Source organism: Syngnathoides biaculeatus, chromosome 14 (genome assembly GCF_019802595.1).
Source record: "Syngnathoides biaculeatus isolate LvHL_M chromosome 14, ASM1980259v1, whole genome shotgun sequence".
Taxonomy (NCBI): domain Eukaryota; kingdom Metazoa; phylum Chordata; class Actinopteri; order Syngnathiformes; family Syngnathidae; genus Syngnathoides; species Syngnathoides biaculeatus.
The window spans coordinates 8,214,311-8,242,305 of record NC_084653.1 but is presented as its reverse complement, the minus strand read 5'-3'; the positions used below and the strand labels follow the sequence as shown (position 1 = coordinate 8,242,305).

The 27,995-nt window shown below is 42.1% G+C and overlaps 1 protein-coding gene and 1 non-coding gene across 7 annotated transcripts; one reads left to right on the top strand and one right to left on the bottom strand.

Moving 5' to 3' along the window:
• The first annotated feature begins 5,805 nt into the window (after nt 1-5,805).
• On the top strand, nt 5,806-25,114 carry creb1b (cAMP responsive element binding protein 1b). 6 transcript variants are annotated; one of them, XM_061841864.1, is made up of 9 exons: nt 5,806-6,076; nt 9,238-9,473; nt 9,617-9,729; nt 14,887-15,033; nt 17,191-17,291; nt 18,713-18,864; nt 18,937-19,119; nt 20,868-21,021; nt 21,091-25,114. In XM_061841864.1, exons 3-9 carry the CDS (start codon nt 9,625-9,627, stop codon nt 21,233-21,235), a joined length of 987 nt encoding a protein of 328 aa, XP_061697848.1. In that variant the 5' UTR covers nt 5,806-6,076; nt 9,238-9,473; nt 9,617-9,624; the 3' UTR covers nt 21,236-25,114. The 6 variants fall into 6 exon arrangements, with proteins under 6 accessions (XP_061697848.1, XP_061697846.1, XP_061697851.1 ...); XM_061841866.1 differs by lacking the exon at nt 5,806-6,076 and adding an exon at nt 6,112-6,230; XM_061841865.1 differs by lacking the exon at nt 5,806-6,076 and adding an exon at nt 6,152-6,170.
• Nucleotides 9,433-9,504, bottom strand: trnaq-uug (transfer RNA glutamine (anticodon UUG)). The gene has a single exon. It is a non-coding gene; the product is annotated as a tRNA-Gln (tRNA).
• Nucleotides 25,115-27,995: the final 2,881 nt, after the last annotated feature.

Sequence of the window (27,995 nt, the reverse complement as noted above, 5' to 3'; positions counted from 1 at the left end):
CCAACAGTGGACCTTTTTTCACCAAGATGCTTGGCAATTTCTTCATAGTCCTTTCCAGTCGTGTGGAGTTCTACAAATTTGTCTCTGGTGTCTTTGGAAAGCTCTTTGGTTTTGACCATGTTCCAAGTTTGAGTTTTACTGATTATATGGGGTGGACAGGAGTCTTTATGCAGCTAACAACCTCACACAGGTGCATCTGATTCAGGATAACACATGGAGTGGAGGTGGACTTTTCAAGGCAGACTAACAGGTCTTTGAGGGTCAAAATTCTAGCTGATACACAGGTGTTCAAATACTTGCAAATACTTATTTGCAGCTGTATCTGTCATGATCCTGCCGCTCCAGCCTGGGCTGGGCGGGTGTCCGCGGTTGCTCTGATTGGAAGGTGCACACCTGCGCCTCATGCAGCCTGATTATGCTGTGGATTTATATGACCGATGACAACTGGCCGGCGCCAGTTCGTATGATCTTCATGTCCCGTTCGTGTGCTCCGGTATCCCTGATCGAACCTGTGTGTACCGACCTTCGTCCGTTCTCCGACCAACCTTGTAAGCCTGACTCCTTTGATACTTCTGCCTGCGTTGATTGTTCTCCCGTGTACCGACTCCTGCCTGTCCGCTCATCTGCTCTCTTCGCCCGACGTCCCAACTACCGCTGCTGCACCGGACTGCCTGCTCGATCCCCTACCTCTGCCTATAATAAACGTGTCTCTTCTTGAACTACCTTGCGTCTTCCGAGTTCCTACATTTGGGTCCTACTCTCGTTCCGATGGGACGCGACAGTATCACACAAATAAATCGTTAAAAAATCATACATTGTGATTTCTGAATTTTTCTTTTTAGATGATCTCTCTCACAGTGGATATGCACCTACGCTACCTTCATTTTAGGGAAAAATTCATACCTCGAAGCTAGTGTCACTTAGCAACAAGGTATATTTGTTTATCATGAGTAGACCCACAATAAAGTATTCAGAATGTCACAGGAAATCAGACATTTTAGTTTGAAGCTACCATTTTGGAAAGATTTTTTACCCAACTCCATATGTCCTTCCATAAGTAACTTTTCACACAGATTTTTTTTCAGATTACCACCAAACTTGAAGCATGTTTACTAGACACATGGGCGGTACAAAATGCAAGAATTTGAGTTTCCATAATTTGACGTATGGGCAGGGCATGGTAGCAAACTTTGAATAACTTAAAGGGGAAATCCAGAGCATGAATTAAGAGTGTATCCAATAGGTCATGTAATATTTACCCTATTTTGACAATGTTATGTTAAATCCTCTCTCATTTAATAGTTGTGAGAAGATTACGAATTCTTAGGGGCGCTGCCATTTTCGAGAGTCACATGACCTACGTCCGCAGATGTGACGTGTACTGTGCCGCAACAAAGGCTCGATTACCTGAAGAACCATCTAAATATTCAACATTAATTACAGCCACAGGTTCAAATCTGTCTGAAAGTATTCCTCCGTTTTCCCGATCAACCGATGCTGCTATTTCGTCATCAGACGAGGATAAATATGAGAAATCAGCGCTGGGTATAAATGGTGTCCCATGTAATCGAGCCTTTGTTGCGGTACACATCACATCTGCGGACGTAGGTCATGTGACTCGCGAAAATGGCAGCGCCCCTGAAAATTGGCAATTGTCGATAAAAATCTTCTCTAAGCACTATTAAATGAGAGAGGATTTAACATCACATTGTCAAAATAGGGTACTTATTACATGACCTATTGAATACACTGTTCATCCAAAACACTGGATTTCTCCCTTAACTCGAAAAGCCAAAAGTTGAACCAAGATGGCATTTGATGGGCATGTCCATCATGAATAGACCAATAAAAAAGTCTCAACAAGCTATGACCAAAAAGACACAGACAGTTGTCATTTTGTTTCAACTGGGCAATTTATTTTTTCATGTCTTCTTGAAAGACAAATGTCTACTTGAAAATTAGGCCAATAGCTATCAACTTTGAACCTTACACTAAAATCGACAGATGGGTGATGCTAAATTAGGAATACTTAGAATTTTAATGATTGTGAGTGGGCTGAATATGGCAGCAAAATTTGATGACTCGCCATAAAACGCAAAACTGCTTGTAGTCTGCAATGGGTGTAAATAGCGGGGATGATAAAACTCCAGCAATCACTTGTTGACTCAACAATGCATTGTGTGCGGAGTACACAGAAATTATGAAAAATCAGTGTGCCACGAGTATGGAAAAGATTGGAATAGCTATGACTATACATCTGAGACAGCTGATTTCACCAAGAGCCAGCGTTACTTCAGAATTAGCAAGGCTCCTGTCCTACAGATCTCTTGAGAGAAGATGCGATTGAAAACTAGTTTCAGTGGTGAGTTCTGTGAGCATTCAATTCTACAGCATGGAAGAAAGTGGTCACAGTTTTATCTTCCTCCCCTTCCTAACATGAACTGTGTCAAAGAAGCCACGATGAAAGATGTCATGAAACTTCTGAATGAACTTGCTGTTCCACACCATGTCAAAGAATACTACAAAGGTGCCCTGGTCACTCCGGAAGAGCAGGGGGTTATTCAGGATCTTGAGTAGACTGATGAATTATAACCTTTGCCAATGAACACAAATATATTTTTTTACTGAAAATGATATGTGTTGGAAAATTGATTGCAATAATAAATTAGGATTTCTGCAAATCTCATTTTATTCCATGACTCATCAGCTTCCATTAGTACTGAAATAGGCTACATGACCCTGCTTTGTACACCTCTCGAGAAAAAAATGGAATTACAGAAAAAACTCGATGGATAGAGCTGGCTAAAAAATATTGGATGAGCAAAGGTGTGTCGGTGGTAGGAGTTGAAGCTCCTTCTACAGGGGGACTCTGCCAGAAATTCCCAAATCATCCTCAAATTACATTTAGGCCTGCCCACCATTGGCACCAACTCACCCGGTGGCCCCTCTCTTCACTCAAGTGTCCAAGACAAACACCCGCAAGCCCGGTCAAACAACCACAAAGTCGATCATCATAATCCAGTTTAGGGTGTGGACTTGTGGACACGGTGTTGCCTGAACGTGGTTTTCATTATGGACGATCAACGATGACCACAGAGGTCCAATAACAGAACACCACTGGAGTTCTGGTCGAGGGGGGAGATCCCTCCAGGTCTCACTGTCATTGCCCACGTGAGCGTTAAAGTCCCCCAGCAGAATAGGGGAGTCCCCAGTGAGAGCGCTATCCAGCACTCCCTCCAGGGACTCCAAAAAGGGTGGGTACTCTAACTTGCTTTTTGTTGCACAGGGACAAACAAGACTGAGTACCTCCCTTCCCCTTCCCACGTGAAGTTGGAAGGAGACTGCCCTTTCGTCCCCCGGGTTACACCCCAATGTAGAATTGGGGGTCATTAACTGTGCCCAAACCACATCAGACATCAGGCTAAAGAGATTGCATATCGCAGTGGGGACAGGGCCCTCTACAATCGCAATAGAAACCAGCTGACTAAAGAAACGAACATGGCAGAGAGGCACTATGCACTATGCAACTGGAAAAACATCTTGGCGCTATTGACTCCAAATCAGTTTGGCACAGATTACAATCGCTCACTAACTATAAGCAACGTTCACCCCCGGTAGAAAAGAAGAGCGGACTACCCAACGACCTAAATAGCTTTTACTGCAGATTTCAAATAGACACTTCCACACAACGCATCCACCAAGCCGTACCGCAAGCCCTACCACCTTCTACTCCACCGTTTAACATCCATTAAAGGGACGTGAGACAGATCTTCAAACAACAAAAGATCAACAAAGCGCCGGGCCCAGTCCATGTGTCCCCATCCTGCCTCAAAGTCTGCGCAGACCAACTTGCTCCTGTCTTCACAAAGATCTTCAACAGGTCTCTACAACTGTGTGAACTACCAACCTGCTTAAAACGTGCCGCCATTATACTGGTCCCCAGAAAACCAGGAGTCTCAGGTCTTAATGACTACATGCCTGTTGCCTTGACATCTGTGGTCATGAAATCCTTTGAACGCCTTCTGCTGGACCACCTGAAGAGCGTCACAGGTCCCCAATTGGACCTACTGCAGTTTGGCTATCGAACTAAGAGGTCTGCGGATGATGCCGTCAACATGGGTCTGCACTTCATCCTTGAACATCTTGTCAGTGAGAGTACCTATACGAGGATCCTGTTCGTGGACTTCAGCTTTGCGTTGAACACAATCATCCCTGATCTCTTTTCCTCCACACTTCTCCAGCTCAGCGTCTCACCTGCTATCTCCCGGTGGTTCTACAACTTCCTGACAGGCAGGACACAGCAGGTGAGGCTGGGGGACGCCACCACATCCACGTGCACAATCTGCACCGGGGCATCCCAAGGTCGTATCTTCTCCCCTCTGCTCTTCTCTCTCTACACGGACGACTACACCTCGTGGTATCCAACTGTCAAACTCCTGAAGTTCGCAGATGACACTACGGTCATCGGCCTCATCAAAGACGGCGATGAGTTTGTGTATTGACAGGAAGTGGCGAGATTGGAACTTTGATGTGGTCAACACAACCTGGTGTTGAATATTCTAAAGACTTTAGAGATGATTGTGGACTTCAGGAGGCATCCTTCAACACAGCTGCCCCTGACGATGTCCAACTGTCTTGTGTCAACTGTCGAGACCTTCAAGTTCTTCGGAATTACAGTCTCAGAGGACCTGAAATCGGGGGATAACATCAACTCCATCCTTAAAAAGCCCAGCAAAAAATGTACTTCTTGCAGATTCTGAGGAAGCATGGCCTGTCACAAAAGCTGCTAAGATAGTTCTACACAGCGGTTATCCAATCAGTACTGTGTACCTCCATCACAGTCTGGTTTGGGGCCACCACAAAAAAGGACAAACTCAGACTGCAACAGAAAATCAAAACCGCTGAACAGATTGTCGGCACCACGCTACGCACTACTGAGGACTTGCATCCAAAGCAAACTAGATCCTTTCGGATCCTCCACATTATGGGTACCAGCTCTTCAAGCTCCTTTCGTTGCTACAGATCGATGAAAGTCAAAACTAGCAGGAATTTGAACAGTTTTTTCCCCTCTGCCAATTAAGTCATTAAATTCTTGATCGGCGAACATGCTATTTTCCTGCCTTGTGCCATGTTAGGACACTCACTCACATCCTGCTGGTCCAATCAGTATTAGTTTATATATATATATATATATATATATATTTTTTTTTTTTTTTTTCATTTTAAAATGCTCCCTTTCCACAATTGACATTCCACTGGTCTGGTCAGGGCGCTCTGTTCAAGCTTAAAACAATGTGGGACGTTAACACACTTAGCTTTTACCTGTTCCAGATGAAGAAGATTTTACATCTTGCACAACTCTTATCAGGAATAGTTCCTATAAACAGAAATGTCTCTTGTTCCTTGTTCTTTGTTCTGAATGAATGTCGTACCAGGGTGGCACCCACTGCCGGAGAAAATTTCCTTGTGTGTTTTTACACACTTGGCCAATATAGCTGATTGTGATTCAATGTAGGCAACTCCAGAGAAGAAAAGAGTCCAAGAAGACACCTTAGCTCAATCTGTGTGTGGAGATGAGTCTGACAAACTTTCCACCTACCTACCTTGTCTATTGAATCTAATCTCATGTGAAATTGGTCTTTTGCTTCCCTCTAAAGGCAACAATGAGTATGATCTACTTTATTTGTTGAACGAATCCTTTCTTTATATACATTTTACACATAATTATATGAAATATAACATGGACTTTGAGTCACATAAATTATTGGCAATCCATCAGAAAAAGTGCCAATTTTACTAGGACAAAAGGCGCAAATTGACTCTTCGGCTTGACCCGCGTCACAGCGTCTTTTTTCGCCTGCCTTCGTCTTCTTCCGCTTTTCCTCGGCAAGTTCCGGACAGCGTCGCCATCTGCTCGCTCCTTCTTCGCTCCAATCTGTCTTGTTGTCGGCGGTGACGCGGCGGAGGTGTAGCCTGACGCGGCCTCTTACGTGTCGGCGGCGGGCGGCCACAATAAAAGTGGAGCTCCGGACGGAGTCCCGACCGGGGAGAGAAGAAGTGAAAGGAGCGTGTGTCGGTAAGGACGGCGGCAGGAAGGTGGCACGGTGGAAGATGTTCGGTGTTGGTCAGGTTCGGCCCGAAGGAAACAAAGAGATCATGGCGGCTCGGTGGTGTGTTTTTTCCCCCCTTTTGGAGCGAGATCGAGGGAGGGGCTGTCTGCGGCTGCTTCGGTGGGAGAATGGACCCATATGAATTTATATGCTATGAATGAATGGAAAGCATCTTGATGCCTTGTTTGCATTGCAGCTAAGATGCTAGCATTGTGTGCTAACAGCCAAGCTAGCTTGGCTGTCAGGTTCCCGCTTTTTTACTGCAAATTCCATTATATTTATTTTTTTGTATAAATTCCTCACGTTGGACAAATTTGCTAAACACATTCACACTTCCACACAGTTTAATCAACCGAAATTGTTCGTTCGGTTCGGGTGGTCCTGTGCTCCAGTGAAAAGGATCTCTCGGGGCTGCCCCGGTTCGGACACCGACGGGGCGGTCGGGACTGTGGTGGCCGAGGGGGCGTCGCCCGAGCTGGCCATGTGGCCGCCTGGAGAGTGGCAGTGGTGATGATGATGCTCGTCTCAATTTATTATTTTTTTTTTTTTGAAAAGTCGAGGGAGAAATCCGCAAAGCCAATCATGTCGCTCACAGCAGTCACGCAAAGAGTGAGCTCACCGCCTCCATTACCATCACACAAGTCACTACATGTACAGTATACAGTAATAGAAAATTGTTGCGTGTGATAGCAATCACAACACAACAATGCACACAGCCCCCACTTATTTTCACTGAACGTGTGAATCCCAACTCCATGTTTGGTGTGCCTGATTATATATTCATTTAGCGAGACCTTTGTATTATTAGTAGTAGTCAAGTACGGCAATAACTGATATTAGCAGGTGATATTAATTTATAGTAAAAGGTAAAATATTTGCATCAAAATCTGAACACAAACTCCAGCGCTTTGTTCAAATGTTTGGTCTAAGTTAATAGACATTTGTCTTAAAGTTGGAATGAAAATTCAGGGAGATCCCAGGCTTAAGCGCATGTCTTTTAAAGTTAAGTGAAAAATCCAACAAATATACTGATGTTTTCCATCCATTTTCCATGTCATTTATCCTCACAGGGGTTGCAAGCGTGCTGTCACCTGTCTAAGGTGAATTTGGGCGAGAGGCGGGGTCCAACTCGGACTGGTCACCAGCCAATCGCAGCCTTAAATTTTCTCCAGTTAATAACATTTTCCAAAATTGAGATTTTATTTTTCACATATTTTTGTTTTCGGTTCAGACATAAACACAGTAGAAAGAGTTCCATGATTAGTAGAATTCCTTTTAAAGTTAACTGAAAATTTAAAGAAATACTTCCCAGAAGTGTAACCAGTTTTAAATTGTTTAACTGCCTTTGGATTTGAAAAAAAAATGGCCAAAGCCAATATGTGATATTTAGTAATTGGCCAATTTAGTCTCCCTAATTTTACTAGACTAGGACATCCCATTGTCCAGACGTAACGGTGGGCCTTTTTGGGGGTGGCTGAGAAAACAAATTTATTTAAAAAAAAAAGGGGGGGGGTACCCCCCCATGCACTTGCTCTCACAATTTTGAGATTATCATGTGTGATGTCACCTCCCCCCCCCCCATTCCCATGACAAATGTAGTATAAGCTTATTGCACTAATGTGGTGTGTAAAAAGAAAAGCTGCAGGTGACATCCAATGGGAAGACAAATTCTTACCAGTATTTTTCAAGCTGCATGCTGTCTGACTCACGAGTAGTTCAGCTGAGGTGATTGCTCATGTTTTGTAAATGTTATTTAACAAAAAAAGAAGTACTCCAGTGAACATGTTCCAAATTAGAATCTGCTTTTTGGGGCAATTATGTTACAAGACACACAAGGAATTTGTTACCACTTCGAGGAATAATCACTACTTTATTCTTAATTCCCTCAGTGACGCTTTTAAGTGGCCACTTGGAGCAGTCTAAGTGGGAGACGGTAGTTGTTTTTCTTTATTTCATCACAAAATCTTGTCAAAGGGATGTTTCCGTAATAAAAGTATTTCAGTCTGAAGCCAAAAATCGATTTTGGGGGCATTTTCATCCAGTGAAATTTGTCAATTTCTACTAACCCAAGTAGGCCAGTGACAACCTAGATACGTCAAGGCCAGACACGATGTGCATAGAGTATTTAGCACTGTGGATAGTAGTGCGTCTCCTACCCGGGAGAAGTTGCAAGTTATGTTGCAGGAGGCAGCCAATCAGATGCACTCGCGTGGACTTCAAGTGTGACCACACGAAATATTAAATGACAAAGCTGAAAAAAAGGTAGCAAATGTGACTAATTTGATCATTGTCTTGAGCCCTGAGGGTGTTTCTCGCTTCTCACTGTAAGACTGCTGGGATCGCCGGTGCCACCCTGTATTCAGGGATGAGAATTTTCCACCGATCGGCGGATTTCTGACTTTTTCAGACCAAAATGACCATTCTCGAGATTAAAGCAAATCCGTTGAGAAAAATTCGAGTGGGGGGGTTAGGGTATTGTGCGCCTGCCTCTCAGTGGTGGGCTCCGAGCTGCAAGTTCAGCTTAGTGCTAGCTAGCACAACCACGACTATCATATGCCGTTCTAACTTCTAACTTGCTCAGTAGCGTAAATATTTGCATTTTGCGACATAAACATTAAAACTTGTTTGCGGCAGATTACTCGATTGGACAACAGAGTTATACAGTATAACGATCCAATCTGTGGTTAATCGAGTTTCACCATTGCCATGTACATGTGTTCTCAGAAATTGCAGTGAAACTTGTCAGTTAGCCAAGTAATGGTGCGTGGGACTTAGCGCGAACTGAGCGACGGTGTGTTCAAAGTTTTACGATGGTGAAAATGTTAGAAAAAAAGGATGAAGATCAAGTGAGGGCAATTGACAAAGATGCTGGAATAAAAAATTGTTTCAGACGGGCATGGCTTGAAAAAAATGTAACCGTGCAGATAGGACCGAAAACAGTATCAACATGTCTAACTGAACACATACAAAAAGTGGACATTCCCGGCAAAGTGCTGTGCACTCTCTGTTCCGATAGGAGCATAAAATATCCAAGAGGAAACTCAAGCCCCCATCAACAGACATTTTTAGTGTTTTTCCAAATTGGTCATTCTCATCCCTGTGTATTTCTTTCGGCTTGTCCCATTAGGGGTCATCACAGCGTGTCATCGCAGATGAAGGCGCATAGTTGATTGGCACAGTTTTTACGCCGGATGACCTTCCTGACGCAACCCCTATCCATTTATCCGGGGAGAGGTTTGGAGCCTATCCCAGCTAACTTCAGGCAAAGGCAGACTACACCCTGAACTGGTCGCCAGCCAGTCGGAGGGCAGATACCGACACCATCACTGAGCGGGAATTGATCCCACACTGCCTGCACCAAAGGCAGGCGTGTTTACCATTACACCATCAGTGACTTCCACTGCTGCCACATTAACATGGACAAATAAGCAATACAGAAAAAGGGTGGATGGTTTTATTCTTGTCTTCTATTTAAATGCCGAATGCTTGTGTTCTTCATACCCTAGCTCAGCCGATGAAGATGGAGTCAGCAGCGGCCGAGGCTCAGCAGACGGCTGAGTCTGCCGAAGCTGAAAACCAGCAGCAAATCACACCTGCACAGCTTGCCACCTTGGCACAGGTAATTTCTAAAAGCCTATAAAATTTAAATGGGAAAAAAATGGCTTTACACGATCAGGATTTTTGGGGCCCATCAGCAAGTTCAGAAAAAAACAAGCAGCGATCCTATCACAAGATGGCACAATGTTTCTATTTAAATGACTTGTTCATTTACTCTACTTTTTGTGTACTGTACACTGAGTATACATACTGAGTTGTATTTTTTTTAGTCTACTGATTCCCAGGCAGTGTGCCATGGCACATTACGCTCTCCAGGTGAGCAAAGGGGAATTCTCAAATTTTATTGAATTGTTCAGGAAATGCTCACGAAGGTCGTGGGAGTGCTGCAGCCTAACCCAGCTTCGGGCAGGAGGCGGGGTACACCCTGAACTGGTTGCCACCCAATCGCAGGGCACATAGACACAGTCAACAGTCGCACTCACAATCACACCTACGGGCACTTTAGAATATCCAATTATTGTGGCATGTTTTTGGTCATGTGGGAAGAAACCTGAGTGCCCAGAGAAAACCCACGCAGGGACGAGGAGACCTTGCAAACTCCACACAGGCGGGGCTTGAACCCCGGTCCTCAGAACTCTGAGGCCAATGCTCTACAACTATCCCACCGTGCCACCTCAGGAAATGATATGTATAATAAATGTCTCTTTATTTGTCTATCTGTATTCATCGACATACAGAAGAAATGAATGGTCTTCTCTTAGATAGCAGGAAGCACATAGTATTTGATGAATCCACTCTTTGTGACATTTTTGTTGGTTGGTATGTCGTGAGATTTTTCCATAGTAAAGTATGTGCGTTGGCTCAATAAAGGTTGGAAATTGCTCCTCCAGTCTGGTCTTGTGTTCTATAAGTCCAGTCAAACCAACATTACACAGCATGGTAGGTGCTAACTTAATGTACGTAATTAAATGATTGTAATTAAATTACTTCACACACACACCAAAACTTTAGAGCATGATTCGACAGAACAGCCATTAGGGCTGGCACTAGCCTTCGACTCTTCATAACATTTTATTGTTCTTCTTACGAAGTGTATTGTATTAAAAGTAATTGAATATACCTCAACCAATCCTTGAATTAAATTATTCCTGAGCACTGGTTACCACCACCACGTTTTTTTCCCCCTTTTGTTCTTGTCATACACACGAAGAGTTACAATGGTAACAAGTATATCTGGTTGCGTTTAAGTTGACAAGATAAGGTCCCGTGATTGTAAAAGACTGGAAGCAGTGATATCGGAATACAAGATTTTATTGATGTAGTCTGGCATAGTGCAATTGTGGAAGACCAAATTTGTCTTGCAGTTTCATCCAGGCATTACGTTCTGTCAAACATGTCTGTACCACACCGTTGAGTGAGGGTGTGCTGGCGACAGCCTGTCAATCAAATAGTTGGGTGATTATTTATTTATTTAAAAAAAAATGTTAATGTCATCGTGGTTGACCGAGCTTTTAAGCTCCTTAGTTTGATAGCTCAGGGGCTACTGAACCCAATTAACAGTTTCCTCAAGTGGCTCTGTTGTGTAGATCATCTCACGGCACATGGAGCAAGGTTGTGGATTATTGGGCAAAGCCAATACCAGTCCACCACCGGTCCACAAGCCAACTAGCAGCTAAAAGGTACTAGTTTAGCTGCTAGCAACTGGCCACTTTAGAGCGAAACCGTCCAAGTTGTCATCAGATCACTGCGTGAGCAGCATGTGAGTCGCCACAACGTTATATTGAAAGGCTGGAAAAATTAGCATGTTCATTTTATTTATTGGAGAATAAGTCGTTATAGTAATTATTGTGACAGGCCTAGTTGAAGCAGAACGTTACTTCGTCAAACGCCATTGGGGCTTCGGTGATTTGGATAACTCGATTGGTGGCAATTTCAAGTACAGCGGAAATTGGTTTAAACGTAAAGGGACATAGGCAGGGAGTCCTCAGTGTTAAACTACACACACGGGAAAAACCTGAAGAGAAACGTTGCTGTGTTCTCCTACAGATGTTGCGGTTTCACATTGAGGTAATTGCATGTGCATCAAAGTCATCCATCCATTCATTTACTGAGCCGTTTATTCTCATGGGGGTCGTGGGTATGCTGGAGCCAATCCCAGCTGTCAACGGGCAGGAGCCAGAGTACACCCTGAATTGATTGCCAGCCAATTGCTGGGCATGTAGAGACATATAACAGTCACACTTACAATCACACCTACGGACAATTTAGAGTATCCAATTAATGTATATTTGGGGGGGGGGGGTGGAAGGAAACTGGAGTGCCCGGAGAAAACCCACACAGGGGGGGATGGGATTTGAACCCCAGTCTTACAGCTGAGCCACCACGCCACCTGGCAAAGTCATCTTAAAGTCAAATTATTCACGATTATTTTGAAAAATGATTAATCATTTCGTGAACTGGTTGAACATCTCCTATTTCAGTCTTTCAACAGTCAATATTCTCCAATTTCTGTAGTCATTCACGAAAGCAGACTATATTTTGTGTTGAATCCAAATAAGCAGAGCTCAAGACTGTGACCCAATTCGTTGCATATGCAAACTTCTTGTTCAGTTTGTGTGATGAAAAAATTCCTCATCTTGCATTTGCACAAATGCTTTTAATGTTTGAAAATCACCTTTTTTCAGCTGGAGTTGCGAAAGAGAGAAAGGAGGAAAACTCTGGCACTGTCTCAATTATTGTTACGAATTCCATTTCATTAAAAGTGGCCTGGTGGCACGGTGGCTGAGCTGGTAAAGCTTTGTCCTCACAGATCTGAGGTCCTGGGTTCAATCCCGGACCCGCCTGTGTGGAGTTTGCATGTTCTCCCCGTGCCTGCGTGGGTTTCCTCCGGGCACTCCAGTTTCCTCCCACATTTCAAAAACATGCAACATTAATTGGACACTCTAAATTGCCCCGAGGTGTGATTGTGAGTGCGGCTGTTTGTCTCGATGTGCCCTGCGATTGGCTGGCAACCAGTTCCGGGTGTACCCCGCCTTCTGCCCGTTGACAGCTGGGATAGGCTCCAGCTCTCCCCGCGACCCTCGTGAGGATAAGCGGTGAAGAAAATGGATGGATGGATAAAAGTGGCCTGGTACAACGCACAGTAATTGACTGCTTAGTACACACTGTTATCAGAGGACCATTTTGTACATGTGTGTCACATATGCTTGTCACATATAGACCTGTATGCAGTTGTTTCTGGCCAATAGCCATAACATTCCTATGTGGACACCACCCTACCTTAGTCATTTAAAATCGCAAGTGTGAGCAGTCAACGTATTTGGACTACAGGTGTGCGAGTTATCTATTCCACACCTTCAGTATCTTGGAAAGTCTGGTAAGATGGTAAACTCCTTGCACGTCACTTACAGCTTTCCTTTTTACACACAACATTATCAGTGCTGCCACATCTGTCATTGTCATTGTAAAACCAAAAGATATTTCTGCGAGTGAAGTCACTTACAATCTTTTCACAATTACAAGGGTTTGTGTGTGTGGGCGGGAGTGGGATACCGCTCACTGCAAAGATTGCTTCATTTGCCTGTCATTTTCATTTACTCGTTATCACAAAGAGTCATGTGCAAAGGTTTTAATAACGTTATGAAGCTATCAAAACTAACAGGTCTATTTGAATGTCTGTCTAAACATAACATAGACATGAAGATCTTATATGTGCAAAGTTAAAAAGCACAGACTCTTTTTAAAGAGTTTCTATAGGAAAACAAACTGTCTTTCAAATCAAGTACAGTAATTGCAGTAGTAATGATTTATTATCCATATTCTGAGTGAAATCTAAGATTAAAACCTGTTTGGGGCCAAAACATTTATTTGAGAAATAAATATATAAATGTCGTTCCATCGATTTTCTTCCTACTTACGCAGGACCGGTACAGTGTGTGTTTTCCTATAAAAAGAAAAATATTATTATAATACATTTAATTTTAATGATCAATCTAAGGGTTTGGACACGCAAGAAATTATTCATAGCAATTCTGCCGTATTTTACAGTTCCGCTGGCCAGTTGGTGCGGCTCTGCTTTAGCATCCTTGGTGCAGGTGTCTTGTCATCTTGCCAGGGCAAAACAGTTCTGGGTCGTTGCTGGCATTTTTCTATCTTCTGCGCTAGAATATTCTTACAAGCAGGCATGCCAACTTTGATTATGTTTAAGAAATTAAGCCGCAACGCTTTGTTGGGGTGCACTGAAATGCCACTGGGCTCACTGTAAGCCCCAGGTACTTCAGGTGTGTGATCGCAGGGGTTTGCCACATCTCCGGTGGCCCTTAAACCCTGCTGCCGGACGAGACCATCAGAGCTCAGTGGAGTTTCCTGAAGGTCAATCAATCTCCTCCATGCCATCCTTACAGTAAAGAATGCGTTCAGCTTCCCTAATTCACAAAATTGTTCGATGCTAGCAGTGTATGTCTTTTGTGTTAAAGAGGAAGAAGCAGACAAGTGTTGAGAAAGAGGATGATGTACGAACACTTGATCGCTTGACAACCACAGCCAATTAACTTCTGCGAACTGTACTGAGCTTGGGGTTGCTTGTCCGGCAGCGGTGTTCCGGGGACGCCGACGCCCCAAGTACCAGGACTCCCACCGCAGCACAGTGCAGTCACAACGTATTGTGACTTTCTATAAAGCCGCAGTCCTGATACTTAGGACAGTTGACAATGGTTTGCAGTCTCTTAGCCAATTGGGACGCAGAGCACGATGCGGGGTATCCCTTGGCGAATCAAAATACAGAACACAATGCAAATTCATAACCCGTTTAAAAAAAAAAAAAAAAAAGCCTGCTACCCGGTACAAAATTACACGCACAAAAAAAAAAATTGGTGTAATAGGGTAAAAGCCAGGTTGCGTAAAGTGAACTGCATTGTTGGAGGGAACACTGTATTCTGTTTGTACAATTTTTGTATTGGCAATTTTAAATAATGTCCTGTTTTTGACAAAAGGGATCGTAATCAAAAAAATTATTTTTTAAAATCAGATTTATTGATTCATCAAAACAACATGTACAGAAAAATGAACTATTAAAATAACAGTTGAAGTCTAAGACAATTGCTTTCGATACAAATGGGCATGGTCAGTGAATCTTGGGTGTTAAACTTCATAGTATTCCTTTGCAACAGGTAGCGTTCAGCTTCTATCAGCCATGTGTTCTTGTGTACTTTTTCTTCAGGTATCCATGGCAACAGGCCACGGCTCAGCAACAGGTCCCACAGTGACACTGGTACAGCTTCCAAACGGACAGACGGTCCAAGTGCACGGTGTGATTCAGGCCGCACAGTCGTCCGTCATACAGTCCCCACAAGTGCAAGCTGTGCAGGTAATTTAGAGCTTTGCATGGGTTAGCACCTCCGAGGATATCGAGTGGGGGTTTTACTTGATACGGTTCCTCCACTGATCTCACTTGGTTTTGTCATCTTTGTCTACACACTTGCAATCACTAGTAACGACATTTATTGTCATAAATGTAAACATGAAATTAGTAAATATTAAAATTACGGTTTACAAGATCAGGATTTTTGGGACGATCACAAGAAAAAAAAAGAAACGATAACCAGTCACTGATCCGAGACAGAACAATGAATATTTAAATTACTCATTCATTTTGTGCACTTAATTGCTCAAAAAATCTAAACTTACGGTACATATCTATTTATGCCAGTGAGACAATGTGACAAACATAACAAATGAATGGTCTTCTTATCACTGATCAAATCGGTGTAGTCTAATAAATCTGTAATGTAAAATGCATGCAAGAGAAGACAGATGGAGGTACGTTCACAAAATAGAAATCTAAACTATTGTCCATGCATGAACTATCCAATTTAATTTAAAGGCCACTTTACACTCCAGCGGTGGACAACGCCCACACTATATTGCGTGACCTCTGCATTGCTTTGTGCAGAACCTCTGCGCAGCTTGCATGTAACTTAACCTCGCACACATAAAAAAAGTTGCTTTGTGGAGAAAGCCATGGAGACAATCTCTCGTGATTAGTCCGTTTTCGTCACATGTTGTGATGACGTACTCACAATTCCGACCTGCTCCACATACCACCATGGCCGTCGTCTTCTTGGTCAATTTTGCAGAATGATTAAACATATCATCTGGTAATTTAGGTCCATTTGTTCAAGCCGACACTGTTCCATATTCCCTATATTTTTTGCTTTGCTTCTTTTTCCGGAAAGTAAAGTAAAAACAGCTACGGGAAATGGCTAATAAACCGCTGGGGTAACTCTACCCTGTGGTGTCCTACCCAATATCAGCCATTGCGACTTGGAGAAGAGCTGCAGCACATTTTTAAACTGCGAGCGTGAGTTTATAAAGGCGAACTATGCACGGGATAGTCGCAGTGACGTCAGCACAGTCGCCATAAGTATAAACAGGCCTCAAAACCAATGTTTTGTTTGCAAAATGCAGCGCTGCATTTTTGCTTGACTTTTGAGAGCTGATAAATAAGTAGCTGATTCTGAACAAAAGATGAAGCTACTGTAGCGCATGTTTATTTTCTTCTCCTCCATTTGGCACAAATGCAGATGTCACTTTTTGCAGATATAATGAACTTGCTCTTTCTTTTTTTAAACCAAGGTTGAAAACTAAATTGGTAAAGGCAAATTATTCCAAAGGTAGATATTTTTGATGTCAAGTCAAAATCTCACACAATGTACTTTGATTCAATCTGCAACTGCCCACCAACACAAGGTTGATGCTATAAAAACCAAAAAATTTTAAACTTTTATGATACTGTACTACTTATTCAACTTTTTTAATCACTTTTTCATTGAAGCTGTTCGATGTTTTTCATATTTTGACATCTAAAATGTATGGAACGCAAATAATAAAAAATATTCAAATTAACAACTTCTGTCTGGTAGAATAAACCTACATGTAGAATTGTCATGACTCATCAGAACGGAGGGTGGACCCAAATGCAGGACTCGGGAGACGCACAGGTAATTCGGGAAAAGCGTTTATTGTTCCACGGTCGGGGATCGGGCAGGCAGTCAGGTGCAGCAGCGGTAGTCAGGGCGTCGGGCGTAGAGAGCAGGTCAGCGGGCAGGCAGGAGTTGGTACACGGGAGATCGATCAAAGCAGGCAGGAGTATAAAAGGAGTCAGGCTTACGGGGTTGGTCGGAGAACAGAAGGAGGTCAGTACACACGGTTCACGATCAGAGATACGGGAGTGCTGGAACAGGGCATGAGATGCGACGATCTGGCAGAGGACCAGTCGTCCCCGCGGTTCTATATATACACAGGGGTTCATCAGATTGTATGAGGCGCAGGTGTGCGCCTCCCAATCAGCTGGCCACGCCCAGCCAGGACTGGAAGGCAGGGACATGACAAGAATAGTCGTTTTCAGGTTATTCGTATTTTATTTTATTTTTCTTATTTAGCTTAGCATGTATCAGCACTTGATTTATATTAAAATGAATTCGTAATAATCTCCTTCTTGGTGTGTGTACTGTATGTCTTGTAGATCTCCACTATCGCCGAAAGCGAGGATTCACAGGAGTCGGTGGACAGCGTCACTGACTCACAGAAACGCCGTGAAATCCTTTCGCGCCGACCATCCTACAGGTGACAGATACTCGTCTGGCTTTGTCTTGAGTCTTTGTGAAGCAGCATGTGGCTCATCCCCCATTGTTACAATTGAATGCCCTGTTCTAAGCTGACAATAGTATGTTCGTGATCACGTCCTCACGTGTATGTTCATGTAATAGGAGCTGTCAGAATACCTCATTTACCGCATGTACAATTCATCCTGTTACAAGGAGTAGATGAAAGAGACCAGTATACTATTTTCATAATGCAGGTCTTTCAGACATTTTCAAGCTTTTTTTTAAAAAACTAAAAAACCTACAAAACAATTTATGAAAAGTAAAATGGGCAAATAAGGCCTTAAGAAAATGTGTAATGGACAATGACCGGTTGAACAATCACCACCCCACTACTACTCTTAGGGTCAGGGTTACGCTCCAGTCTTCCGCATTGCTTCATTTGTGTTCAATTCAAAACATTTCTCTCCACCACACACACACATTTTTTTTGGGTTTCTTTACCAAAAATACATGTTCCAAACTCCAGAGACGTCTTTTGTTTAAAAAAAAAAAAAAAAAAAAACATGCTGTGCTCTTGCTGTCTGCACAGCAGTCCATGTACAGTACAGGAGACAGTAGATAGAACAATCATCACCATGGCTGTCACGTCCAATAGATGGCCTGAAAATTTGCCACATTTAACATGGTTCCCACGTATGCACAGGCACAGCAGGTACGTCTTATGGTTGGATCTAGTCATATTGTATATCTGTGACACTGAAATAAGTATGTTCCATTCATTCCATTCATTCCTCTCAGTGTCCAATTCTGGAATTAAGTGAAGTGAGCAATGGAAAAAAATTTTGTACACATTGTTTCGTCTTAATGGTCTGTTTTATCCGATATCCATTTTATCGAGGTTCCACTGTATAATGTAAAGGGCAATTACCACCTTCAGTTATAGCATTTGAATATACTGAAGTATAAAAAGTTTGGGTGTGCATTGTACAGAGGTGGAAGACCTTTCTGCTGTAAACTTTGGGGTGTGCATTATACTCATGGGCGTATTATACATGAGAAATTATGGTTTTTGAAAACTAAAATCCCGTCGCATCAGCAGAAAGGTGGGAATGCGCATCAGTAGAAAGGTGGTGGAGGTCACTCTGCATTGCATGCGTACCAGTCTCTGTATAGGAGCCAAGTGACCCACCCGTTCCAATAAATGGGGGTGTGGTTAGTTTCCACACACTGTGTTGTGCATTACTGCCATAAACAGCACTGAAGTAATAGTGTAATCTTTTTTTAAAGTTGAGGTAGAGCTTTACGAGTGATGATTTATGACCAAAAAACAAAATCTTTTTCATTTTATTTTTTATTCAAACATTTAAGGAAATAAAGAGGAATCCTGTTTTTGTCCTAAAAAAAGGAATTCACCTGATTTCTCTGCTTTTATCATGACAGGAAAATCCTGAACGACCTCTCATCCGATGCACCGGCTGTCCCTCGCATCGAGGAGGAAAAGGCAGAGGACGATGTGGCTGCAGCTGCCACGCCTGCCATCACCACTGTCACCGTGCCCACCCCTATTTACCAGACCAGCAGTGGCCAGTACAGTAAGTTTCTACTCATGTGACACAATAACAGGCCTAGTAGGCTTCCTAACATTTTTCCGGTGTCGCTCACAGTCGCCATCACGCAGGGTGGCGCTATCCAGCTGGCCAACAACGGCACCGACGGCGTTCAGGGCCTGCAGGCACTTACTATGACTAACGCGACTGCCGCCCAGCCCGGAGCCACCATCCTGCAGTATGCGCAGACAAGCGACGGCCAGCAGATACTTGTTCCTAGTAACCAAGTGGTAGTGCAAGGTGAACCGGATACTTTTACGTAGTCCTAAACTGTCAGCTCTGTTTTTCCTTCCTGTTAAAATTATCTTGGGATGTTTTGATTTTGAACTGGGCTCTAATTACATTTCTCAAACAAGGGGTGACCAACCAGTCGGAAATGAAGAGCCACATTTTTTACCGTGTTACGGCAAAAGCCACATCATACACATCAAAGAGCCAAATCATACACATGGACATCATTCCCTCCTTACACACATACCTTTGCTCAGCCAGATTTATTGTAAATGTCGCACACCTACATATAGCAAGAAAAATCGACTCCTACAGATTACCAACACCACTGGCCAGTAATTTTAAAAAATAAAAATTGTGTGTGCTTTCTTACACAGACAACATAACTCTTATCTCATGCAATACTAAAATACTCACATGATTGGAGGTCTGAATGCACCTGTGAATCAGGACCAATGCTAATGTCCGATATTCTCCGTTCAACATTGTGGGGACACAGTTGAAGGTCTGATACCATTTGTTTAAGATTTTTGTTTTCAGGACACCAAGATTACACCAATATTACTGAAGCTTTTTTTTTTTAATAAATTACCCTTCAGCGTATGGCTTTTTGGCCATTGCAATTTTCTAAATCATATGCATATGCATATCATTTTTATTTTTTTAAACTGCATCTGTTTTTATGTGCGATTTTTCAAAGTGACTAACTGCGAAGTTTAGTCCCTTTTGGAAATTCTCGGTCGATGTTAGCGTGACGTGATCGCAAGTGACGTTTTGAAGATGCGAAATGTAATAAACGTCTGAAAAAAAAGGCAGAGTGCCTGGCGGGTGCGCTCACCCCAAAAAAAAATAAAAAATATATATATATATTGGTATAATGGTATATTATACTGGTATAAAACGTCCTGTGTTCATCCACATATTTTCGTTTGACTGTGCATATTTCTCAGGCATTTAGAGAGTGAAATGGACAAATGATATTCTTAAAAGATCGCAATCTGACGAGGAAACTTTGAGCTATTTTCATTCAATGCGAAAGCCAGTTTTGCAAAATTACCGTCCCAACCTTTCCTGCTGCGGTCATGTCACCAAGTTTGTCCTGCTCGGGGTTAACTCTCCCTTCTCTCGTTGCACAGCTGAGCTGGGTGGCGGGAACAGTAAAGCCACTCTTCCTTGGTCAGCATTGCCCTTTTTTTCCCCTTCTTACGCTCCCATTGAAAATTCCCGTCTCACTCACACAATGCGCACACACACTGAGCTTGTTGTCACAATATCAGACAAACAGAACTTCGATATGCTTTCATGCCTTCACGAGAGCAGCTCGAGAGCCCTGGGTTGGCCACCCCTACACCTATATAAAGTAACCTATTTGAAAGACCTAATAAAAGTCCAAATAAATCCCTGAATGTCTTGAATGGAATTTAGTTTTACGTTGTGGACAAATGACATCAAGGTACGATCTGGATATAGCGTAGCTTGATGTGAGATTGTGACACATTTATTCCAAAACACATTTGACAGTGATGATTGTCTTATTATAAACAGTGATCAAATTTCAAAGAGACATATTGAAAAGTGTGCCTAACATGCATTCCCAAACACCTATATAAACATCATCCCAAGCAGTTGAACTTTTTAAATGTGATTTACACAAACACCAAACAATATCAAATCTCAAATATGAAATAACCCACAACATAAATCTGTATCCTTTCTCTTTCTGTTTGCTTGACACTTATGTAAATCCTCATACTCAGCTGCGTCCGGAGATGTCCAAGCCTACCAAATCCGAGCAGCGCCTGCCAACACCATCACCTCTGGGGTGGTCATGGCCTCCTCACCTGCCCTCCCCACCCAGGGAGCCACTGAGGAGGTCACCCGCAAGAGAGAGGTCCGGCTCATGAAGAACAGGTACAAAAATGTAGACCCTGTACCTAGATTACATCTGCAAAAATATTGTTTGTAAACCTCTTCCAACAGAGAGGCAGCACGTGAGTGTCGCAGAAAGAAGAAGGAGTATGTAAAATGTCTGGAGAACCGAGTGGCTGTCCTGGAGAACCAAAACAAGACACTCATTGAAGAACTCAAAGCCCTCAAAGATCTTTACTGTCACAAATCCGACTAAATCCCCTCAACCTTTCAAACCCAGAACAATGTCCTTGCTTTGGACCTGGTTAGACTTTGTGCTCATTCAGTCTTTGAATGTTTGGCTTTACTTGCCTCAACTTTTTCAGTATTTCGTACATTTACCTTGGGTCCATGAGTCTAAAAAGACAAATGAATATAAGTGGGTGAGCTGGACTTGAACTGGATCCTGATTATGATTATTCCTGTGATTCCACCTCGGGTCCTCACTTGAACAATTAGTTTTAAGCTTGACCCTACTGACTAGGTACCAGGTTCTAGTAGTAGAACAGAACTTTAAAACTGCTAGCATATTTCCACCTTGTGTCAGGAATTGTTCAAAATTGAAGCATGTTTTTCAGCTTGTTTGGCTCTAAACCCACTGACCAGGTACCAGATCTGAAACTCTTAACTCTCTGCTTTGGTGCAGTTAGTACAGGAACAGGTTGTTGAGTTTGTCTGAAGTGCATCTTTTCTGGATGATTTTTATCTTTTATTCCAAATCGTATATCAGGTAATAGATCTGCTCAAACAAACTTCAATACATGCTGGCATAAATCATGTTTTGCGCAGACAGTGCAGAAAGAAATCATCGATTCATTTCAAAGTGCATCTTTTGATGGATCCTTTTAACTTTTAGCCTAAATTTACAGACTAAGTGGATGGTCTGGTACAAAAAAATTTAATATCCTGCTAGAATGTGTGTGGATTGTCAGTCATCCAGGTCATGGTAATCTGTCAAGGTTGAATAAGGAAATTGAAGTGCTTTTGCAGAACTGCCGTATGGTACGGAAATCACTGAACGTTAACACATTACGGCCATAACGCAGATTGTTCCAAACATTCTGGTGGGGGGGGACCATCTTCCGACATGACCAGTGTGTCCACATTGAACAGCTGTTGGGTGCACGATTTTTTAATTACCCACCATACCCCTTTCCCCCAAGTGTCACAAAGGGAGCAGGAGAACTGGATAGGCGGAAAATATGTCAAAGTCATTTTAAGATAGTCTTATATGCACTTGCAAGCCAAAATAAGTGATTCGGTGATAAAGTACACTTGTCACATAGGTCTGGCTGAAACTGCCAGAGGAACCAACTTTAAACTAAAGAACAGACTAATTAATATGTGTTTAGAGATCCATTTTCCATACTGCTTATCCTCACTGGGGTCACGTGTGCTGGAGCCTGTCTCAGGTGACTGGGCTAGAGACAGGATACACCATGAACTGGTCTCCAGCCAATCACGGGGCACAGAAAAACAAACAATCGTTTGCAATTTTAGAGTCTTCATTTAATCTGTCGTGCTTGTTTTTGGGATGTGCTAGGAAAACCAACCACCTGAAAACCGGCACACGGACGGGGAAAACGCACATGCTCAGAACTGTGAAGCAGATGTGCTAACTAGTCCCCTACTTTGGTGTCCCTTATGATCGACGTACCGGCTAAATTTAATTTGCTCAGTGGCAGCTGTGTAGTAGTGCTGGACAGTGTGGCAACATACTGTGGTGGTCATTGTCACCATCCATGAATAAGTCATTGGTTCTATCCAAATACAAAAACCAGTCATTGTTCTTATGATTGCAAAACTTGACGGACCCCTGGTAGCCATTTACAGATAAGATGGGCAAGCTTAGCCATAGACAGTTCAAAGACTTCAAAGTCATTTGGAAGGACTGCTTTCCACGGGAGGACACCCAAGGACTGTGAAACAGTCCACATTTTCCAGTCCACAACAAAACATGACAACTCTTTTAACATTTTATTTGTGAAACTGAGGTCCTTTATTTCAGCTTTTTTCCCCTCTTTTTGGGACTCCTTTCACTTTTACAGTAAAACCACCTGGTATGACAACTTTTACTATACAAACTGACAGAAAAAAATGTGTGATTTCAATTATTTGCATGAGTAACACATCCAGTCTTATACGTGTTTATTTTTTTATACAACATATGTGTACATAGATGCTACTGCATGTGTTGACTTGATGTATCTCTGTTTAGTGATATATTTGTAACATAGTGTACATCGGTGTGTGTGTGTGAGGCCTATCGGTCACGGCAGCTATGAGTGAGGTTGTTGGTGTACGAGGTTGCAGTGCCATATTTTTTCGTTTTCATTCATCATCTTTTCAGGCAAACATCAAACTGTTAAATATAACCAATCATGGTATTTCAACCCATTGACACATGCACCTAATGAAAGCACAAATGTTCTTTCAAGTGGACTTTTTCATTTTTGTCTTTCAAGTCACACACTATTTTAAGGTCAATTCATTACGACCTTTATTGACATTGGTCAATCTGTAGGTTACATGATTCATTTCTTCATTAGCTGGTCTACTGGTCCAATCATTGCAAAGTATTACACAGTGATCTGTTGGATATATCACTTTTTGGTTCAACTACAGGTCATTACACCAATTAGTCGGTTGTCACTTCATTCTGATTACTGTATATAGACGATGGTGAATGACGCCACTCACTCAACTCAACATTACGACTGTATTGGTTTGGTATCGCTCACTACTTGTTTATTTTTCATCAATCTTTTTCTCTTCTGTCAATTAGCACCAATTGCTCAGTTACATCACCTCCTATTGGCTAACTTCTCTCAGTCAATTTGCAGCGATTGGTCGGATAAATCGTTAGTCTACATGTTAATCGTGACACATCTATTGGGCTGGTACATCGGTTACTCATTGGTTAGTCTGCTGGTGAATCATGTAGTTCTCAGGTGGTTACATCACTCAGTGATTGAGAAGTCTACGTTATTCGTTAAGCATCAATTGTACGTCTGCATCACTTCTTTTGTTAGTCTATATGTCAATCATTCAGCTCTTGGTTGATAATAACTCATTGGTTGTTCCAAATCAATCATTACAAGTGAATGGTTTGCTACGCCAGTCATCGCTCACTGGCTTGTCTAAATGACAATCACTGAATGGTTACTCATCATTCCACACTGGCTATAGTGCTAATCATGATTCAACAATTACCTCCCATGAGTTGGTTTATATTTCAAATATTACCCACGAACCAGTTAGTTGCATTACATTTGCGGTTATTCTGCATGTCAGTCATTGGGCAGTCTAAATGTTTATGCAAGGGTCAGTCAATTACATCACCGACTCTACTGACAACTCTACGTCACTTATGAAGCCAATGATTGTTTGGTCACATCCCTCACTCTACACTGGTTCTGCATGACAATCCCTGCAGCCTTCTCATTGGCTGACGGTCAGGTGTCCTTGGAGCCACCTCTAAACTCATGATTTGTCACTTTGAACCTTACACACCATCAATTATTCGCCGCTGTTTAATCATTTTTGTTGTTTTATTTCATGATTAAGGAACTCTGGCAGTAGTATTTTTCTAGCTGATAGATGTTACTATTGTACAATAGACATTTGTGTAAACAACATGGCGGCTGTTTTATGGTTGTGTGTTTCTCGTGTCCCGAGGAGCTTTGATAAGTCATTACAGTATGCATATGTACTGTATGTGTATATGGATGCAGGGAAGTATTCTATTTCGTGCATACATGAATGTGTTTCATTTGTAACATCCGCACGCTGTGCTGGATAGACAGGAAAGTAATAACAGGAACATTTCTAAGAATTTTCTATCCTGATGGCTTTCTAATTTCTATATGGGAGCCCTTATTCATTTTACATAATGTTTTCTCATTAAGGTCCGAATATGAGTTATTATACTCTGCTTAACGATACCACAGCATCTGATTATTGTTTTTGTAAGCCCTTGTTGCAATAAACTGCACAAGCAGATGTAGAAATGACTCAAATCAATCAAACGTTGGACATAAAGGCGCTAGATATTTATGTCTGTACAGTTGTTTTGAAATTAAATCAGGAAACAATCTTTTTTGTCATTTTAATGGAATCTTTGCAAAGGCACAGTCAAGAGAGTGACCTGCATTTGCTTCGCACTTCTCTCCATTTATGAAGAACAAGAAAGAAAGGATTAGTCATACAGTTTAGATATCTTCTCCTTGAGGAAAAAAGAGACTGGTTAGAGCCACTGAGAAGGGAGGAACAAAGAATTATTCAACTAGGTGTGTTTGAAAAAGTCACAAGAACTAATTTATTGAAGTAATAAAAATGATGCAACTATGGGATGATGTAATGAAAAAATATAGACTATTTTGATAAGTGAAAAACATATCTAAAACTGTGACATGAACAACCTGGAAAAGAAAGTTTTACACTGTAAATTTCTTTTCCTTTCGGCTTGTCCCGTGAGGGGTCCCCACAGCGTGTCATCTTTTTCCATCTTAGCCTATCTCCTGCATCTTCCTCTCTAACCCCAACTGCCCTCATGTCTTCTCTGATCACATACATAAACCTTCTCTCTGGTCTTCCTCTCGCTCTTTTGCCTGCCAGCTCCATCCTCAGCATCCTTCTACCAATGTACTCACTCTCTCACCTCTGAACATGTCCAAACCATCAAAGTTTGCTCTCTCGAATCTTGTCTCCAAAACATCCAACTTTGGCTGTCCCTCTAATGAGCTAATTTCTAATCCAATCCAACCTGCTCACTCCGAGCGAGAACCTCAACATCTTCAATTCTGCTACCTCCAGTTCTGCTTCTTGTTGTTTCTTTAGTGCCACCGTCTCTAATCCGTACATCATGGCCGGCCTCACCACTGTTTTGTAAACTTTGCCCTTCATCCTGGCAGAGACTCTTCTGTCAACATAACACACCAGACGCCTTCTGCCAGCTTTTTCAACCTGCTTGGACCCGTTTCTTCACTTCCTTACTACACTCACCATTGCTCTTGATTGTTGATCCTAAAGTTTTACACTGTAATGTAGGTTCTAATTCAGACTACCAAAAGAAGTTAGACTAAAGAATATGAGTCCGGGTCAGTCACGTCACCCAAACAGTCAGCATGAAGGAAAACGACCACAAGTAGAAGAGGACACTGTTGAGGCCTCTTTCTAGAGTCAACAGGGGGGGGGACATCCGTATACTGGCCTCACACAGAGCCAACCCTGCACAAGAAGAGCGACAAAGAAAACAAGTGCAATACGACTTTGCCAACCCAGTCCAGTGAACCCGCTCGCATCAAGAACCTCAAGGATGCTTTGGATAAGGCACTGTGGACTGATAGGAGGTTAAGGTGTTAGGAAAGGGTGATGATGAATTTGGATATGGGGAAGGCATGAAATGTAGGTTTGCAGCGCCATTAAAAAAAAAAACTAACCGATTTTGAGAGCGGGCTGGATCGAGGGTGTAAAAAAAAAAAAAACATTCATATGGTGGGAAGTGAAATTAGCAGAAGTCATTGCGATTTGATGCAACCAAAGAAGCTCGTCTGATGCCACGTTTAGTTAGGTACTAAACTATGTCAACTGTCAAAGATGGGCCATCAATGTACTTTATGGCAATTAATGCTATACCACAAAGGAGGGGTTTCAAACCGACATCAGTCATCGCATTTTTTGCAGGATTAAAGTGCACAAGTGCGTTTCAGTATCAGTAATTTGCCCGACTTTTTCTCGCAAATCTTCTATCCCTGTTCATAGCTAAATCCAACCGGCAATGACATTTTTTTGTTCTTCCTGATAAAAACCAGATGACATGTACATTGGTAATCCAATATTTCTTCTTGCCATTTTCAGTACTCGATAGAAGCGCTTTATTTTTCTCTGATATTCATACGTCTTTGAAATTGCTGGGGACTCACACCTCTCATTGTCATTGTGTTGTCATTTTTATAATGCAATATTATAATATACTAATATATATACAGTAGTGTTCAAAATATTAGGAGTCCAATGTGACCAACCACATAATCCACGTTTTTAGTATATTTTTTATTGGTTCATGTCAAACAAGTTACCAGTATGTGGAGTAGATTCTCAGAAAACCAACAAGACTCAGCTTTCATGATATACACACTCTTATGGCTGTGCAATTGTTCAATTTGTTGAAAGTAGTGTTTTTAAAAAAAAAAAAAAAAAAACAGTCTGCCGTTAAGTTTATAAACGCAAAACATTTTTTTACAAACTTTTTTGTTTCAAGGATTTACCAATCCTTTGAATCACTTAAAGGGTAATTCCGGTAGTTTGGATTAACAATGTATCCGGTATGTCATGTCATATGTACCGTATCTTGAAAATGTGATGTTAATCCTCTCATTTAATGGTGTTTTGAGAAGTTTTTTATCGACAATAATGAATTTTCAGGGGCGCTGCCATTTTGGCGAGTCACATGATTTACGTGTGCGGATGTGACTTATTACATGCCGCACCAAAGGCACAATTACGATGGGACACAATTATGGCCAGCGCTGATTTCTCGGATTTATCCTCACCTAATGAAGAAATAGCAGTATCAATTGATCTCCCGCGACCAGCCACGAGTGAGCACGCGAGCGTACCGCCACCGGAGCTTGCTCATCAGACTCTGCGTCAATCCCATCCGAAGAACCATCCGAAAATTCCACATTATTTACACCCGGCCAATCCAGTTAGTATGTGACATCACGTGGCTAAGAAACCATAACTGGATTGGCTCGGTGTTTGGTTCTGACCTGAAGTATCCCTGCCTTCACACTGAATTTAGATGGTGAATTTCAGACAGCGAATTGTAGCCAGTTGAATCTCAGGAGACTGAGAATATTGCGTTTGAATTTTAAAGGTTGAATTTTTTTATATGGCGAATTTGTTAACATTGAAAAGTTATACTGAAATACAGCTATAGAAAATGTGATCACATTGAAATAACAATGTGAATT